The sequence below is a fragment of the Lissotriton vulgaris genome, chromosome 3_1 (assembly GCF_964263255.1).
Source record: "Lissotriton vulgaris chromosome 3_1, aLisVul1.2, whole genome shotgun sequence".
In the NCBI taxonomy this organism is placed as follows: Eukaryota; Metazoa; Chordata; class Amphibia; order Caudata; family Salamandridae; genus Lissotriton; species Lissotriton vulgaris.
In genome coordinates this window covers 2,017,023,908-2,017,043,861 of record NC_141689.1, presented here as the reverse complement: position 1 = coordinate 2,017,043,861, position 19,954 = coordinate 2,017,023,908, and the positions used below count along the sequence as shown (strand labels likewise).

General features: G+C 47.1%; 1 protein-coding gene across 1 annotated transcript in view; it reads left to right on the top strand.

Moving 5' to 3' along the window:
• The window catches only part of LOC147728741 (EF-hand calcium-binding domain-containing protein 6-like), a 377,333-nt gene that overhangs the window by 336,354 nt on the left and 21,025 nt on the right, over positions 1–19,954 (top strand). The window contains exon 16 of the mRNA XM_086962496.1: positions 5,314–5,486. Within this exon, the coding sequence (XP_086818622.1) occupies positions 5,314–5,486 (173 nt within the window). The remainder of the gene's footprint in view (positions 1–5,313; positions 5,487–19,954) is intronic.

The window sequence follows — 19,954 nt, the reverse complement described above, 5'->3', positions numbered from 1 at the left end:
AAATTTCTTAATAAACCTCTTGGTATATGTGGTCTGGGACACTAACAGGTTCCAATCACGAACACAATCAGAAAAGACCCTTGGTATCTCTCGTGTGGTTTATTGTCTAGTTGGGGGACAAGATACAAGCAGGTCTATAAATACACTTTCCCCTAGGGCCCCCCCCTTGTTTTTCCGCTCATAAAAGGTCACCTTATTGCGAAGGTATCCATGACCTAGCTGATAGACCACATGATGAGTCCTGCAAAGAATCTTAAGCAGAATGTGCCTTGTGATGGTAGCCAGTGAACATAGGCTCAGAAGGAGGAGATATGAGAATCCAGAGGAAGGTTAAAAATCAGGTGAACTGTCATGTCTTTTATGCTGTAGACCAGCAATAAGTCAGGAAGGGAGACTAAGTCAAATGAATTGCAAGCGATTTGCAATAATCCAGCCTAGATAAAATTAAGGCTTGGATCACAATTCATCTGGTGGCATCAGGTATAAATGGACAGATTTTAGGCAAATGTCGCAAATAATGTAAGCATGGGGCCTAAACTTTAGTGATCGGAAGGGCACCGGAGAGGTTCTGATCAAGTCAGAAGCATAAGTTACAGATTTTGGTGACTGCGGTTGGTGAGTCTCTTTCTTTCTTTTCACAAAGGACTTGCATTGGTAAACAAATGGATCACGGCCTGGTGCAATGACAGCAACTTAGTATTAGAGGTGCAAATTAGTCAATAGTTGCAGCCAACTTGTTTTTATAATTATGTGTCACAATATCAAAAGAAGATCCTGCTGAAGGGGGATCGGCAAGTACAATACTGAAGTTCATGTTATAAATTGCCAAGATCGTTTAAGAATGGCTGTCCAAGTTTTGGAAATATCCAAAGATGGTACATTCCTGGCAAAAGAAAGAGCACTGAGTAAATCATGCTTTCACACCCAGTCAAGAGATCTGGGTTAAGTCTGTCGATCTTTTGCTCACCATGCCACCCTAGTTTAGACCCAGCCATATGCAAATCAGTCTTGACCCTGTTCCTTGTGGGAACAGTCCAGCCCGAACTGCCAAGCCAGGTCCTCCCTGGACCAGAAGCAAGCATCCTGGCACCGGTTTCGCAGTATTACCCCTCATCAGCCAGCCTAGCTTGAATCCAGTGGCACAGTGATCAAGGACCCACGTCTGGGCATACCCATCCCACTTATGGCAAAAAGTGCTACGCAAACGAATGATGACAGAATGCTGAATAAATCATGCATTCACGCTCAGTCAAGAGATCTGGGTTAAATCCATAGTTCTTTTCGTCACCATGCCACCCCAGTTTATACACAGCCATATGCAAATCAGTCTTGACCCTGTCCCTCATAGGAACAGTCCAGCCCGAACTGCCAAGCCATGCCCTCCCTGGACCAGAAACAAGCATCCTGGTACCGGTTTGGGGGTATTACGCCTCACCAGCCAGGCTAGCTTGAATCCAGTGGCACAGTGAGCAAGGGACCCACGTCTGGGCATATCTATTCCACTTACAGTGAAAAGGGCTACACAAACAAATGATGGATGGAGTACTACTGAATAAATCATGCATTCACCCCCAGTCGGGGGTGGGGGCAGATCCAGCCAGATCCTAGATTCAGCAGGTATTCTTGAATAAAAATCCAGGTTCTGGCCTCGTCCCAGTGACACATGTAAATAGCCGACCTCAGGACACATTTCTCAGCACCCACACTTTGTGTGCTTTTTGTGTCCAAAGCAGCAAAGTGCTGGTGGTGAGGGAGATCTCTTATTTGAAGTTTTAGTTGTCCCCAACAGAAATGCCTCATTTAAAGGACTATCAACCCCTCGTTTTTTCGAGTTCAGTTCATCCTGGCTGGGAGCTCATTTGAGTATAACACCTTGATAGCAGCGCCCTGGAAACAAAGATACTCAGCCTGTGCTGTGTCACTAGTGCTCAAGAGATAAACTGTGATTTACAGGAAGGTATTTGGTAGAAGTAAGAGAGACGTGTGCAATGTAAGAATTTCAAAAGTATTGACGTGTACTACTAAGGGGCTGAGTACAATCTTGCTAGGAAGGTCTCCAGACAGGTTCCAGAACAAGCAAATCCGATTCGGAGCCTTTGTTTCCGACCGAATCGCCCCCGTTACATGATGTGAAGATCTCGTCCTCGTCGACCGAATCGTTTCCGAACCCGATCTTGTCAGTCCGACTCGTTCGCCGCCGAATCGTGCCGCACAATGGAGCCGGTTTCCGAACGAGCGAGTACAATGCACGATTTGGACAACTGAATCGACTCGATCTCAGTGAGATGAAACAACTGAAGGGATCTGACATTGGGGGACTGAGCAGGCCCTCCTTCACCCGGGGCCCTCCAAATCGGTACCCTGGGGGTACCCAAAGGTCCCCCCTTTCCATGCATGCACAGTGTGGCAGACAGGTGTACACGTTTTCCCATCCACCCCTTTTTGCTATGGCAGCCTGGGTACGCGTTCAGTACACAGGCTCCCATAGAGTTCAATGGGAGTCCGAGCGAACCAAGTCCGTCACCATACTGGTGCATCGTACTCGGTCGCTCGGACTCGCAGAGCACAAACCGCAAGGAAAGCCCTCCGGATCGGAGTCATATGGAGGGCTTCCCTAGCAAGATTGTACTCCGCCCCTAAGTGTTTAATAATACCAAGAGGAACCCTTTTTAGTATCTTCGAATAATGAAAGGTTGAGAAAAACAGAACGAATCTAAACATATGCCTGCCCGTCTCCTTGCAGAACGCTGGTGCTAGCTCATATTTCATTAATCTCGCTCAGCTATATTATAAAGTGTTTTAACTTATTGTCTGCAGACGACATGCAGACCACTGTAATAAAAGAGGTAACCCAATGAGCTAGCTCCATAAAATCCAAATCTGTAACCTGCATGTTGTACACTGTACTTCTCAGCAGGAGCATTAACCCTCTCCTTAATTTAGGATGAATCAAGCCTTTGCTCAGATTGAACACTGATCTCTCCAGCTGGCGAATTAACCACTGAGTGTTATATTACAGCTATAATGCCCTGGAACTTGCTTTGCCACAAAGCTCTCTGCAGCAGGTTCCATAACCCTGTAAGATATTTTCAAATGTGCTCTGTTTGTGACAAATTAAGTACGCCAGATGAAATTTACTGTCTTATTTTTCCTTGTTACCAATTCTTTGGAGGACATGTTTAAAAAAAAAACATTTGTATGTTCACTTTCAGACTTCGCAACTCATTATTACTCCACCTCTAGGGACCTCTCATTTATGCCCTTCCTCTTTGCCCCAATTAATTGAATCCCTGGATACTTTTAATTTCTAGCACTGGGCTAAGGCACAATTTACTCTCGCATATATTCAGCATCTTTTGTAGGCGCAAATGGTGCAGGGCTCATTGTAGCAGAAAAATAAACCAGCCCACCCCGACATTTGAAAAAAAGCACCCACAGTAGAGGCAAAGCTAAGAATTAGAGATGACTGAATAATTCTCGCATTAAAGAGGACAAGGGGAACCCATTTAATCACTCGGGACCATGGGTAGCAAGTATTTATCAAAACAACAAGTGGTCCTGAGCATACAAGAATAAGGGAAGAAAGATATATATAGATCACAATGGAATCCTATATAGTCTAAGATTCCTTGACCGGCCGGCCAAGGAATGTTTATTGGTTCAATTGTTTATGATGTCAAGGATACAGCAATTAACCCAAGCAGTAAGGGTTAAATTGGGGCACAGTCCTGTGCCATACAGAAAAAAGGAGAGCAAGAGGGTAAAGGTAAGTGAGGAAAGTTATCAGGCAAACAAAGTGAGCTAGCAGGTCACTGACATTAAGTATACATTAGCAGTGTATCCTGGAGTCATTCATACACACAATAGTATTATATAAGTACATGTATGAATTACTTTAAGGTCGACGTTTCGATCCCTAGCTCAGATATCACGGTATCATCATCAGGACAAGAAATTAATATTGCCTGAACATAATTATTTATAACACCAGGGTGGTGGTCCGGGAAGGTATTGGCTTCAGTTAGGAAGGCCCTTCTGGCTGGGGCGCGCGAGCACACGTGATTCAGGGTGGTGGTCCGGGAAGGTTTTGGCTTCAGTTAGGAAGGCCCTTCTGGCTGGGGCGCGCGAGCACACGTGATTCTTAGTGGGATCACTGTACTTCAAGATGAGGTTAAGATTTTGTGGAAGCGCTGGTATAGGTTTAATGGCAAAGCACAATCTTCAGGGTTTGTAAAGTCGAGTGTTAATGAGGTCCCAAGTCATGGTTTGGAGTGGAATAACATAGATATGGCATAGGTCCAAGGCAGTGAATGAAGGTGCAATCTGCTGGATCTGAATAGAGCCCAACAATATGGCCAACCGGATGCCTTCAAGGCGGGTGCGCTATCATCACGCGTCTTGAATTGGAACCGGGAGCGCGAGTGCGGCCAGGCAAATAACTGGTCCGCGGTGGGAGACAACTGTTCTCCGAAAATGCCAGTCACTGGGGCTGCTCTCGATGGAACCCTTGATGAATAATTCTCGCAGTACCTAAAAGGATGAAGAACAGCCAAAAAATATCAAAGGTAAAAATTAGTAAGGGAGAATGAAACAGCTGACAAAACTACCCGGAAGCCTTGCCATACAATTGGAAGACAGACAATGCTCCATCAGATATCTCAAGGCAGGAATTGACCCCAGAGTGCCCCGGAAGAAAAAGCAGGGCATGGTAGTGGCTACAAGTAAAACAAACTACTTAAAAACGACATGCTGGCTATATACAACCTTAATAGATTGAGCTAAAGGCTAAAGCCCGTTCCAGGACATGATGCAAATCCAGAATATACTGGAACATGTTCCCGTGTGAGCCGCCTCCACTGGAGATCCCTTGGTCGCCATACCCTACACGATGGGACATAGACCAAGGCTGCAGGTCCCAGGTTCAGTCCACGAGTTCCTCAGAGGCTGCACAGTCAAGTGAGGATAACCTACAGGTAAACACACTACAGCAGGCCCAGGCCTCTGCACACCTTATCCAAGAACTTTCCCATTAGTTTCATTTCAGGCCACGAATTCCAATGCGCTTAACCTTTTTATTGTATTTTATATCTTATGCAAAGTGTTAATTAATGCTAATTATAATATTGAAGTCAGATACCATAGCACAAAATATGCTGTCAAAATAACAAAAAAATATAAACAATCTATTCACAAAGAATAATGTTTCTACTCTTTTATCCTACCCCCTTGTATTGAAGGTTCTAAATGAATTCACACACTGGGGTTTCCAGTTCAAAGCCGGATAACCCTCTGCTTGTGCACTTCACATCCTAGGTGGAGTACCTGCTTGAAGAACTCTGGAAGGAGTTCGAGGAGCTGGATCCTTACCACACCGGGTTTGTTAGCAAGGAGGAGTTTGGTGACATCCTGACAGAGCTCTGCGTGCAGTTAAACGAATACGAATGCGAGATGCTTGCCAAGAAGTTTGAAACTAATAGAGATGGACGGTAAGTCGAACTTGAAGGGTGTGCTCATAATAAGTGAAAGTGAAAGTGCATGCATGGGCACACCTTAATGAATGCACCGGTGCCAGGTGAGCTGCCTCCGAAAATCTACAGCCTCATCTTTTTCACTTTAGTGTTCTTTTGTTCTATATAACAGCAGTGAATGCACATATTGAAAGCAGTATATAATACTGATCATAGTGTCACTTACATTACCAACCTAGAACTATTTCTTTTTTTAAATCAGCTCTAGGAAGAAGCTCTAGAGACAGGGCAGTGCCAGCAGCGAGGCCTGAAGGATGAAATCTGCTTCCACGTGTACCATGTGCAGACCCTTTGCCTCCTTAAGTTTTGGAAGTTGCTCAGAACATTTCTGTTTGATAAGCAGGATCTTTTGCTTCATGCTCCGTTTAGGGTATAAAGTTAAATGTTGGTTCATCTGTTAGGACCCATGTTGCTGGTCTCTCCCCATACTCGGGAAAGGTTCGCTTACTGAATGAATTGTAAGCGTGTATCTTTGCTCGTGATCTCATTTCTACCGTACCAAGAAACCTTGCATATATATAGAGCTAATTAAATGCAAAAAATATGACATAACAGTGTTCTCCTGCTATCTTAATGTGACTACTACATGTATACATTCATGGAATATTATACAACACCAAACATCCACCCAAACAACAGTAAAACCCACATGAGACTGAGCGACACATAGGAAGAGAAAGGGCACACAGGATTGGTGAACAGGGAAGAAATGCCCCCCCCTGGATTCGTCTGGGTTTTGGAATTTTAGAAATGCATGGTGTATCGGTTTGCACTTCTCTACGAACACCATGCTCAGTCGGTAAAGATATAGGAGACATTTTGCATTTAGCTAGCTTTGGAAAGAACCTTCTTTAGCACCCAACATTGTTGCCACCAATTGGTAGTTGCATCAGAGCTTCGTTTAGACCTGAGGAGAGGTCAGGCATGAAGATAGTACATTTAAGGCATTTAAAAAGGAAAGTATTTAACTACAGAGGTAAGTTTATGGCATAATATGTATTACTGCATGTGTGAAGTTTAAAGAGGAATGGGGTACCTGATGCTGCCAAAAGTGAAATGAAGCAGGAAAACACTAAACACTTCTTTTCTTGTGCAAAATTATGCTTCAAAAGTGTTCTGGATGCTAAGGAGAAATATTTGTAATATTATTAATAAGGTATCTCTCGACCAATCAAATGGAAAGGCACATGAACAAGAAATACCATATAAAGAGAAGGCTTTTAATAATTTCAGTTATTTCATAATATCCCTTGGTTCCTTATCAAATGGGCAAAATAATTTTCAGCTTTATTACACTTGCTTCTGATTGGCTGCAGTATATTGGTTTTGTAGACCCCCTGTAGGGGGTTGAGGGATTCCCCTTATCTCCATGCTGCATTGTATGAGTTCTAGCAGACATTTTCACAATTGCTGCTGGTTGGTGGCAGCCTCCACCCACCCCTCATATGTGGACTTACCCGCTCCTTCTTCTTGACTAGAAAGTCCTCTCCTGGAAACACACAAAAATGGATACTGGACCAAACACAAACACTTGCAGCACCAATCACAACAAGCATTGGAAATGCAATAGGGCTCGCATTAGGAAAGTTTGAGCTATTGGTCTTATAAATGAATTTTTTTATTTATGTGTTAATTTTTAAAATAGCTAAATTAATAGCTATGTCATTTACAATGCCAATAGTTTTAACTTTCGCAAATGTGACAACTATAGCATTTGTAATGCAACATGTTTTGTATTTATGTGACTTAGATGTATTGATATTACAAATAACAATGGCTTTTAATTTTTTTAAATAATTAATACTTAAATAATTTATCTAATTTGTAATGGCAATAGCTTAAACTTTTGTAAATAACTTTTGTGAAGATTATGTTCATTGTTTTTTATTGTGACAAAAATCCAAGAACAGAAGTGAAGTATTAACATGTTTTTGTGATTTGTAATAAAGCGTGAAAGCTAGAAAACAGCTTGAAACATTGAAAGAACATATTTGAACCAGTGATGCTGTGGTTGCGCTGAGTGATGCTGTGGTTGCGCTGAGTGATGTGGTGGTGCTGAGTGATGTTGTGGTGGTGCTGAGTGATGCTGTGGTTGCACTGAGTGAAGCTGTGGTTGCGCTGAGTGGTGTGTGCATCAGTGGAGCTTAGTGGCTGCATTGGTGGAGCTGTGTGGTGGGTGCATTGGTGGAGCTTAGTTGGAGCATCGGTGGAGCTGTGTGGTGGGTGCATCGGTGGAGCTGTGTGGTGGGTGCATCAGTGGAGCTGTGTGGCGGGTGCATCGGTGGAGCTGTGTCAGTGGAGCTGGGTGGTGGGTGCATCGGTGGAGCTGGGTGGTGGGTGCATCGGTGGAGCTGGGTGGTGGGTGCATCGGTGGAGCTGTGTAGGTGGAGCTGGGTGGTGGGTGCATCAGTGGAGCTGTGTGGTGGGTGCATCAGTGGAGCTGTGTGGTGGGTGTATCAGTGGAGCTTAGTGGATGCATTGGTGGAGCTGTGTGGTGGGTGCATCGGTGAAGCTTAGTTGGTGCATCAGTGGAGCTGTGTGGTGGGTGCATCGGTGGAGCTGTGTCGGTGGAGCTGGGTGGTGGGTGCATCGGTGGAGCTGGGTGATGGGTGCATCGGTGGAGCTGGGTGGTGGGTGCATCGGTGGAGCTGTGTAGGTGGAGCTGTGTGGTGTGTGCATCGGTGGAGCTGGGTGGTGGGTGCATCAGTGGAGCTGTGTGGTGGGTGCATCGGTGGAGCTGTGTGGTGGGTGCATCAGTGGAGCTTAGTGGGTGCATTGGTGGAGCTGTGTGGTGGGTGCATCGGTGAAGCTTAGTTGGTGCATCAGTGGAGCTGTGTGGTGGGTGCATTGGTGGAGCTGTGTAGGTGGAGCTGTGTGGTGGGTGCATCGGTGGAGCTGGGTGGTGGGTGCATCAGTGGAGCTGTGTGGTGGGTGCATCGGTGGAGCTGTGTGGTGGGTGCATCAGTGGAGCTTAGTGGGTGCATTGGTGGAGCTGTGTGGTGGGTGCATCGGTGAAGCTTAGTTGGTGCATCAGTGGAGCTGTGTGGTGGGTGCATTGGTGGAGCTGTGTAGGTGGAGCTGTGTGGTGGGTGCATCGGTGGAGCTGGGTGGTGGGTGCATCAGTGGAGCTGTGTGGTGGGTGCATCGGTGGAGCTGTGTGGTGGGTGCATCAGTGGAGCTTAGTGGGTGCATTGGTGGAGCTGTGTGGTGGGTGCATCGGTGGAGCTTAGTTGGTGCATCGGTGGAGCTGTGTGGCGGGTGCATCGGTAGAGCTGTGTAGTGGGTGCACCGGTTGAGCTGTGTGGTGGGTGCCTCGGTGGAGCTGCGGGGTGGGTGCATCGGTGGAGCTGTGTGGTGGGTGCATCAGTGGAGCGGTGTGGTGGGTGCATCGGTTGAGCTGTGTGGTGGGTGCCTCGGCGGAGCTGTGTATTGGGTGCATCGGTAAAGCTGCGTGGTGGGTGCATCGGTGGAGCTGTGTGGTGGGTGCTTCGGTCGAGCTGTGTGGTGGGTACATCTTTGGAGCTGTGTGGTGGGTGCCTCTGTGGAGCTGTGTGGTGGGTGCATCTGTTGAGCTGTGTGGTGGGTGCCTCGGTGGAGCTGTGTGGTGGTTGCATAGGTGGAGCTGTGTGGTGGGTGCATCGGTGGAGCTGTGTGGTAGGTGCATCGGTGGAGCTGTGTCGGTGGAGCTGGGTGGTGGGTGCATCGGTGGAGCTGGGTGATGGGTGCATCGGTGGAGCTGGGTGGTGGGTGCATCGGTGGAGCTGTGTAGGTGGAGCTGTGTGGTGGGTGCATCGGTGGAGCTGGGTGGTGGGTGCATCAGTGGAGCTGTGTGTTGGGTGCATCGGTGGAGCTGTGTGGTGGGTGCATCAGTTGAGCTTAGTGGGTGCATTGGTGGAGCTGTGTGGTGGGTGCATTGGTGAAGCTTAGTTGGTGCATCAGTGGAGCTGTGTGGTGGGTGCATCGGTGGAGCTGTGTAGGTGGAGCTGTGTGGTGGGTGCATCGGTGGAGCTGGGTGGTGGGTGCATCAGTGGAGCTGTGTGGTGGGTGCATCGGTGGAGCTGTGTGGTGGGTGCATCAGTGGAGCTTAGTGGGTGCATTGGTGGAGCTGTGTGGTGGGTGCATCGGTGGAGCTGTGTGGTGGGTGCATCAGTGGAGCGGTGTGGTGGGTGCATCGATAGAGCTGTGTGGTGGGTGCACCGGTTGAGCTGTGTATTGGGTGCATCGGTGGAGCTGTGGGGTGGGTGCATCGGTGGAGCTGTGTGGTGGGTGCATCAGTGGAGCGGTGTGGTGGGTGCATCGGTTGAGCTGTGTGGTGGGTGCCTCGGCGGAGCTGTGTATTGGGTGCATCGGTAAAGCTGCATGGTGGGTGCATCGGTGGATCTGTGTGGTGGGTGCTTCGGTGGAGCTGTGTGGTGGGTACATCTTTGGAGCTGTGTGGTGGGTGCCTCTGTGGAGCTGTGTGGTGGGTGCCTCGGTGGAGCTGTGTGGTGGTTGCATAGGTGGAGCTGTGTGGTGGGTGCATCGGTGGAGCTGTGTGGTAGGTGCATCGGTGGAGCTGTGTGGTGGGTGCATCAGTGGAGCTTAGTGTGTGCATTGGTGGAGCTGTGTGGTGGGTGCATCAGTGGAGCTTAGTGGGTGCATTGGTGGAGCTGTGTGGTGGGTGCATCGGTGGAGCTTATTTGGTGCATCGGTGGAGCTGTGTGGTGGGTGCATCGGTAGAGCTGTGTGGTGGGTGCATCGGTTGAGCTGTGTGGTGGGTGCCTCGGCGGAGCTGTGTGGTGGGTGCATCGGTAGAGCTGTGTGGTGGGTGCATCGGTGGAGCTGTGTGGTGGGGGCATCTGTGGAGCTCCGTGGTGGGGACATAGGTGGAACTCTGTGGTGGGTGCATCGGTGGAGCTCTGTGGTGGGTGCATCAGTGGAGCTCTGTGGAGCTCTGTGGTGGGTGCATCGGTGGAGCTCTGTGGTGGGTGCATCAGTGGAGCTGTGTGGTGGATGCATCAGTGGAGCTGTGCCGGTGGAGCTGTGTGGTGGTTGCATCAGTGGAGCTGGGTGGTGGGTGCCTCGGTGGAGCTGTGTCGGTGGAGCTGTGTGGTGGGTGCATCGGTGGAGCTGGGTGGTGGGTGCATCAGTGGAGCTGTGTGGTGGGTGCATCGGTAGAGCTGTGTGGTGGGTGCATTGGTTGAGCTGTGTGGTGGGTGCCTCGGCGGAGCTGTGTGGTGGGTGCATCGGTGGAGCTGTGTGGTGGGTGCATCGGTGGAGCTGTGTGGTGGTTGCATCAGTGGAGCTGGGTGGTGGGTGCATCGGTGGAGCTGTGTCGGTGGAGCTGTGTGGTGGGTGCATCGGTGGAGCTGTGTGGTGGGTGCATCGGTGGAGCTGGGCGGTGGGTGCATCAGTGGAGCTGTGTGGTGGGTGCATTGGTAGAGCTGTGTGGTGGGTGCATCGGTTGAGCTGTGTGGTGGTTGCCTCGGCGGAGCTGTGTGGTGGGTGCATCAGTGGAGCTGGGTGGTGGGTGCATCGGTTGAGCTGTGTCGGTGGAGCTGTGTGGTGGGTGCATCGGTGGAGCTGTGTGGTGGGTCCATCGGTGGAGCTGTGTGGTGGGTGCATCGGTGGGGCTGTGTGGTGGGTGCATCGGTAGAGCTGGGTGGTGGGTGCATCGGTTGAGCTGTGTGGTGGTTGCCTCGGCAGAGCTGTGTGGTGGGTGCATCGGTGGAGCTGGGTGGTGGGTGCATCGGTGGAGCTGTGTGGTGGGTGCATCGGTGGAGCTGGGTGGTGGGTGCATCAGTGGAGCTGTGTGGTGGGTGCATCGGTGGAGCTGTGTGGTGGATGCATCGGCGGAGCTGTGTGGTGGGTGCAACGGTGGAGCTGTGTGGTGGGTGCATCGGGGGAGCTGTGTGGTGGTTGCCTCGGCGGAGCTGTGTGGTGGGTGCATCGGTGGAGCTGGGTGGTGGGTGAAAATAACCAAAGGCAGACAAAAAGAAGAAATAGCTTCTATTATACACTAACAACTGAGTGCATGGCACAATAAAAAGCATGAATTACTTTGTTTTCAAATTTGCGACACATTTTCTTTAACACTCAGCTTGGCGTCCCAACTCAGGCAACACAATCCTCATTCCCAAAATGATGGGTGCGAAAAGGAATAACTGATTAACTCGATCTGAGCTACATATTGCACTTTCTAAACTGGCAGTCGACTTATGTGATTCTACTACATATGGAACTACCTCTGTAATGAATACTACTGGTAGTTTTAGAACACTAGCAAAAGGAGGGGCGAATGGGAGCATTAGGTGAGAGTAAGGGTGACAAGGCGCATGGGGAGCAGCAGCCTTTGATGTGCCGGGCGGCCGTGGGCAGTGAATAATTAGGGGAGGAGAAATGCCAGAGCGCACGCTGGGGAAAACTTGTGGGAGGGAGGCTGGTGGCTTTGATGCTGTGCATGAGCTTTTTCACGGGCACAGCAACAAATCGCCCCTTTGGGTAAGCTCTGGATAAGTCCCAATATGTCTCGACATCTGCAAAATAAAGTAGATTGCGCAAGATCACACAGTTTACAGAACTCTGATGTGCAGGTGCCACAGCTGATGCTCGAACCACTGGTTCAGATCTCTTTCACCGAATGCAAAAGGCTCACCCGTCTTGAAAGGCTCTGTATACGACCACTATAGCCCTGGGTTCTCTAATTGCTAACTTCTTCAGACAGTTTGCGCAGGTTTTCTTCTCTGTAGCAGCATATTAGGAAGTGTAATAAAATCACTCCATATAATAAAATGCAAGAAGTGATCAGTGTCTCATGCTGTTAGTTTGTTTAATAAGAAATGCTGAAGAGTTACGTCCAAACATTTATAAAGCGTTGATACAACCATTCTCTTCCTTTTGAGGTCTGAATGTATTCGTGTTTTTAAAAGGTTGAATGTGCAGACCTGATAAATACTTCAATTTCATTCACTCGGGGATCAAATTAAATAAAGAGATTCGGAGGTGTGCCAAAGCAAGAGGAACTACTAGAGCCATTTCTCTGATAAGTGGTCTATCCCTTCAACTTATTCTCCCTGTAATGATATTTAGAAAATAATGCTGCCACAGCATTTGGAGGTTTATTATTTCTTTACCATTTCATGAAATAAATTAATACAAGAAGTGATTCCTTACCGGCACCATTCTGATAACAGATATAAGGAAACCTCCAGACATTGCCTAAGTCAACAGCAAATCCAATGACAGAGAGCAGGAAATCCATCTTTTTGCTCCACTTGTCCCTTTGCGGCATCACGGGCACGGGGGTGGCAGTGGTACAGTTGGGGCTCGACGGGGTGCCCGGTTTGGGATGCCCGTCTGCGATCACGAGAGAGTTCTCCTCCGACATGCTGCCTGCCTTGGAAAGCCTGCAGGAGTCCAGCTGGAGAAGTTGTAGGATGGGAAGGGTTTTCCTGTGGGTGATGACAGGCACAGGGAGGTGGGTCTCATGAGATTGACTTCCCCACCTCCTGGTGGTAAATATACTCCAAGACCGTCAGCAGCAGCAGGGGGAGGGCACGAGGGAGCCATCGTCTGATCAAAGGCAGGAGGAGGAGGAAGCCCTCAGCGGCGGCGCTTTACTCAAAGCACACATTTCAGCTGCTGACATTAACTAACGTGTGTGGATTAAACCCGATGACTTTGTACTGTTGCCCTCGGTTATTTCTGCTATGCGTGCCGAATGTCACTGACAGGGGCGCTGTGTTGCTTAAAGCCAGGTAAACCTACAGTCATAAAAGGGAGGGGTGATACATCTCATATAGGCGTTTTCAAATTGATGCTCGACTCTGAGTCACACAGGATTAGGTCGCACATTTGTAACAATAATTTATGCTTGCTTATCTTCTGGCTTGGAACGGAGTATGCTCAATCATTGATCGCAAGGTGTGCACGTACGAAGTGTTCATCACACAAAGTGCATGAACACAGACGTGCGCCCCAGTCTTTTAACCAGTCTGTGCTTCAGTCCTTCGGTCGGAAGTGGAGCTGGTGATCTCAGTGCGCTGACGCAGCATTGTTTCAGAATTAGGGCCTATTCTAAAGAAGTCATTGAAAGTCTCTGGAGAAATTAAAACCCCCTAAGCGAGCTACTGCGCTTCCTTGAAAGAAAGAGATCTTGAAATCAAGAGGAGCACGTTTACAAGCTCAATTCATATGGCAAAGGATAATGAATGCACTACCTATGTGTGGTGACAGGTAGTTTGAAGAGTAACGCAGGAAACGTGCTACATAGCGCTTTAAGTCCCAGGAGTTTTAGGAAGCTATGCAGCCACAGTGCGTGCAGGGGAGCAGCAGCTTTTGACGTGCCGGCCGGCCGTGGGCAGTGAATAATTAGGGGAGGAGAAATGCCAGAGCGCACGCTGGGGAAAGCTTGTGGGAGGGAGGCTGGTGGCTTTGATGCTGTGCACGAGCTTTTTCACGGGCACAGCAACAAATCGCCCCTTTGGGTAAGCTCTGGATAAGTCCCAATATGTCTCGACATCTGCAATGCTTGCGCATTGCAGAGGTCGAGCCCTAAAAAGTCACCAATAAAATCAGAGTATTGAAATATCTTGTGTGCAGACTTCCAAAGATGCTCCCTGTCCAAAAGCACCCCTACATCTAAAGGGGAAATTAAATAAACACTAGATCAGAGCTGCACCACCATGAAAAGAGCATGTCTATATAAATAATCATTGCTCAGTGAAGCGCGGAATGAGAAATTTTTCTTCTTTATTTTTTTTTTCAAAACAAGCAACAGCCAATGTGTTTGGTCCTATAACATAGGACTTCTTCAGGGCATTTATCAGTCTGAGGCGACTGGAAGATAAGTAGATCGGTTGTTCGCCTTGTAGATAGATTGTTCTGAGCAGAAGTAGAACTCTATTATCTGATCTGTATGTCGAATGAGTGATCCATATAAAGATCAAAACGTTATTTGATGTGGTCCAATTTCCAATAGTCGTAGGTTGATCAATCACTACCGTGGTTTGATAGCCACAACTTCGTCGAGACTATGCTGGTAAGATTAGAACCTGCATGTCTTTTAGGGGGACTCTTTGTACTAGCTGCCGAACTTCGTAGTGGAAGTCCAAACCGGCATGGTTTTCCTCCTGACATTGACTTTCTCACTATGCGAGATACATGACGCTGATGTTAGGTCACCAATTAATTCAATTCTCTAATTGCCCTTGACTCATCTCACGTCACAATTGTATTTGTTCTTCTGTAAAGGAAAACCCTTACCCCCAATGCTAGTCACAAAACAATTGCGTTTTTGGATCTGACAAAATGTGCTGAAGAACTTCTGTTAAAACTACTCCCTATCTGCTGCCATAACACTACCTCTGCCCACATAAAAGTTTCTGAAGCGCCACGTATGTGATGCCACCAACCCCTCTGTCCTTGTCTTCTCCAGTCTAGTTGATTCTGTCTCATTTAGGCTGCCTGTCTAGCTACCTGACCCTTCTGGTGACGTATAGAATCATCTGTGTTTTTTCTTGCAGAGACAATAACTGGACATATTATTATTCACAGTCCATTAAAGATACCATTGCTGCCGTCCAGCTTGGACACAACCAGAGATTGGTCAATAGCTCACAAATCATCAGGACATGATTTCCATTTTCCTAAAAACTAACTGTTGGGAATGCAGACTTGGGCCAGCTGGACGATATGTGCTCGGATGTCATGCCGCATCTACTGAGCAGAGGTCCCGCTATGTTGAGCTGTTCCTGGAGGGCCCTAGGTCACATGATGTAATAGGGTTCCTGCCATTCTGGAAACATTCACCATGCTTCCGTGCATTTTCAGCGGGTAGCAAATCATGATGGGGCGCTCGGGTACTACAGTTCCCAGAATCCCCTATTTTTTTCTGCAGATTCTCAGTCTGATACATTGTTTCTCTTTCTGTCCAAAATGTGTTCTTGTCCTTTTATTTTCTATATTCTTTTAGAGAGTGGCAGCATCCTCCTGCCTGAATTCATGTCATTGAGACTGTCTATATTTCCTTGTTATATCACTTCACTTTGTTTATATTTCCCTAGCTCATATAGACTCTTCCTGTCTCTCTAAGAAGGCTTCCCTGCCTGCCCGAAGAAGTCACGAACAACACTTCTACAGGGTGTGCTTGGGAAAGCCTGCCCTCAGATTACAAAACTCAAGGTGGGGCTCTGGTGATCTGTTGCCTATACATTTACAAATACCCCTGGGGGAGCTCTAAGCCAAAGCATTGGCACTATTCATCTACTAGAGCCTGGCTGCACCTATTGCTCAGTGAGTATCTTCTTAGTGGGGTGCACAAGGGATCTGCTACGGAACAGCCCATAGCTTTCCATATACCTAGTCCCTTAGTTCCTGTTCTACCTGAGAACTACCACCCACCCATGTAGACCTGCCCTTCAGCAAGGCTGCTCTGGAATCCTTACTTACCTGAGCTCCTCCCATCCTTGTGCATACCAGCCAATCAAAATGTAGTTGACTAGGCCATTCCTAAAACCGTGTCTGTTAGTGGCCGGTTTATGTTCTGCCTTAAATCCTGCAGAACGTGGAAGTGAATGCTGACACGAAACCTGGAAATTGAATGAGTGGTGTAGTCCTAGCTGCCTGCCCAGCAAAAAGGCGTGGATAATGCCAGGAGTGGAAAGGGGAGAATATCATGTTTGAATCATAAAGTCCAGAAAGTGGGCAAAATATAGCAAATATTTTGTTTGGAGCGTTTGAGCTGAAGGAGGTGTTTCACACCTATTTTCACCAAGCTAATCCCTCAGATGGAGTATGACGCCCACTGACACCTCCAGACAGAGTTTGGTTCTATCAAAATAATGGTGGGTGGTGATGCCTTTACCAAGCATAAGATCTTAAAGCAGCTCTGTGGAGATAAACAAACAGAGGTGGCGGGGAACACCCCAGAGACAGCCTAAATGGCATTGGACGGGGATTACTTGGATGTCACCATATGAAAGTGGGAAAAGGAAGAGGATGTGGCCTTACAACCAGAGCTGCAGACTTTGGAGCTGCAGAACCATGTTCGAGCCTCAGCGTCGGCTCAGCATCATGTGATTATGGGCAAATCACTTAATCTCCCCATGCCTACCAAAACTAAACGTGTCCTTGTGTAACGTAACTGGTGCTCATGTACAGCGCTTCAATACATTTGGATCGAGTTCACGTTATATAGATCTGCACTCAAAAAAGTATACAGAGATATCGCAAAGCATCAACAGAAAGACACTCCAACTGCCAACACATGCAAGGCATCATCTGTAAATCTGCTGTGTCAGTGACACATCAAGGACTGAAACCTGAGCAATAAGGTCTAAGAAGATTGTGAGAAGGTGAATGGTTCTGGAACTGGGAAGTTACGTACCTTTGTATGATACAGGAAAGATAACGCTGTAGCTAAATGTAAATCCCCCGGGTTGATATTCTTTAAAAGTTGTCGAATTTGACTAGTTTGTAAAGATGTGGAAAACACCAAAGGGCCTGATACGGGCTCTGCATGGAACATGATGCTGGGCGGTATTACTCTTGGCCAACCAGTGAGGATCTTCATGAAAGAACCACAAGTTCTTTTTACAGGAAATATAACACGGAAACTGGTAGTTCTTGGATGGGGAATCACCGTAGGAACAAGGAAAGACCAATTTCCCTAGAAGCATCAGCACACGCAAGAATGAGCTCTGTCACCTACCTTGTGGTTTGCATTTATCGTTTCATGTTCACACAGTCATTCTGCACAGGAGACTTACAAACAAGGAGAAAAACTGTGCCAGTTGGAAAGGGAAGAAACTAAAGTAAGGAATCTCATTGTTCCTGGTATTGTGTGGGCTCTTGTGTTTTTTCAACCACTTATCCATTGCTACCACCATCCCAGGGCACAACAATGGCTTCTTCACACATGCCGGAAACACACAATTTCTTTTCACCTAAGTAAAATCTTTAGCACGATGTTTCTCCCTCTGGAAATGCAAGCAGACCTTCTGCAAAGTAAAGGAGTACATGTTCCACAAGGAGGTGGGCAAATAAAATAGTTCTCAGTGAAGGAAAAACGTTTAAACAAAAAAAGAATCGCAGGGGTGTGCGAAATACGCATAATTTGCTTTCACATAACTATATCAGATTTCTGAAGAATTACATAAAATTATGTGCAACTATGCAAAATGCGAATCGGCCATTTAGCGAAATTGGGTCCATCTGTCATTTTTTGACACAAAGATCTTTTCCTGCTTAAAAAAGTGCAAAAAACGCAGTTACTGTGACCAACTGCTGCTCCCATTCGGAGTGTTTGCGTTGGTCCTGTGCTTCTGTGCTATCATTTTGTCATGGACGGTGTATCTACCTGCTGTGCGTATTGGTGGCAATTTGTGTAACAAGTATAACATGAATTCCCCACATTACATGAATTACAGTGGCATAATTAAAATGTCGCCCGGACCTAAATATGCCCTGGCATACTCAGGCAGATTGTTCTCTCTGCAGACTATCTGCATGAGTACTTGTGGGGGTACAAGGGCACCCATGGGACTCTTGGACTTTTTGTGAATCCCCCAACAGTCTCGATTCTACGCAAATTGTCGATGCGTATCTACGTTGCATAGATACACGACTCTTCTGAAGAAGTGTCTGTCAATCGGGTTGGCTGCACTGAGATGATGTAAACACTGAATCTATGTGCAACCATATAGAAGTTCTGTATGAGTTCGACAGTAACAATACACAGATAAAAATCAAATGTTTTGGGTGGTGCAGGCTGCTCAATAACTTTACCACGAATGCTGTAATTTCCATAGGTGCATGAGAGATTTCTTGTTCTTTCCCTCCTAACTAACTGGCCTCCTTCAAATTAGTCTAAAAATAATTTTTTCATGATTTCTTTTCTTTTTAGCAAACCATTACTGTCTTTCCTACCAGTACCCCTTAAAAGGTCCATATTTCAGGCACTCTCCCCTCCAGTGACTTATAGCCAGATTCATGAAGCCGAAATCGGCTCGCAAAGGGCCAGCTTTGCGAGCGCTATTTTTGCATTTTATTTTTTTTATTTTAAGAAGCTTATAGAGCGCACGGCTACCTCCAGCGAGGGTGTCCCGGCGCTAAGACTACTTGTTTATCACAGAGGGGGTTGCCTAGTTCATGACTATCTGTCACAAGAGCAGGTCTGCAAAAGATTTGCTGGCTAGTGCTTAGAAAACAGCCATGTTTTCAGTTTGCGACGGAAGACTTGTTCGGATTCGGAGAACCTGAGATCCAAAGGTAGGCTATTCCAAAGCTTGGCGGCCGTAACGGTAAAAGTTCTGCCACCAGTGCGCGTGAGTCTGAATCGAGGGACGATCAGCAAGCGTAGACTATTGGATCTCAAGTGCCTTACTGATTCATAATCCCAAATGCAAAAATCGCAATTCTAGAAATCGCTAAACTGCGATTAATTGCATTTAAGGAATCTCAATTTGAGATTCCTTAAATCCAATTCATGAACCATTATGAAATTGCGAATTCGCAATCTGGGGCCGCTATTTTCCACGAAGTCTACCTACGTGGCAAATAGCAAAAACTTAAAAAAATGCACTTTAGTGCATTTTTCTAAGTTGTATGTTACACACACACATGTCCTTTGGACATGTGTGTGCGTAACACCAGTGTACATTACCATTTCAGGGGTGCTACAGGGTGTCCTTTGGACACCCTGGCACTCTTGAAATTGCGGCACATTTGCGATTAGCTAATTGCTAATCGCAAATAAGGAATGACTCACCATTCATTCCTATGGGCCTTTAGGCCCATAGGAATGAATGGGAAAGCCATTCTTTATTTGCGATTAGCAATTAGCTAATCGCTAATAAGGAAGCAGTAGAAATCGCTAAAAATATTGCGATTTCTACATGAATCCTGTTTCGCGAGTCTTTAATAGCGATTCCTTAAAAATCGCTATTAAGGACTCGCAAAACATGACAATGAAGAATCTGGGGGTTAGTGCCTAGACTTCTAAAAAAATTAATGGAAATCATGTGTTGAAACTGAATACACATGCGTGACATAAATCCCTCTAGACATGGCTGCAGCTCTTTGTCAGCCATTTTTCTGTGACTTGCATGACCTACAGGTGTCATCACTTCTATTGAGTCGGGTTTAGGAATGTGTTTTGGTGTAATATGCTTTTAGCACGTAAGCATATTGTAGAGTATTTTCTTAATAAAATGTGCAAACACCCTCAGGCTTCTGGGCACTGAGGCTAGGCAGAACCGTTAACAAAGAGCCTTTGGCCGCAAAAGATATTTTTCTAGTTTCTTTATCACTTTCCATGCTTAGGCCGGCCAACGGCCGTCATGAGCACTACTTCTGTAGTGCTGTGCACGTCCGTTGACCAACGCAGCCCCGCCCACTCATTAAAACCACCGCACCGTGGCTGAATTTGCGCCGCAGTTAAGAATGCT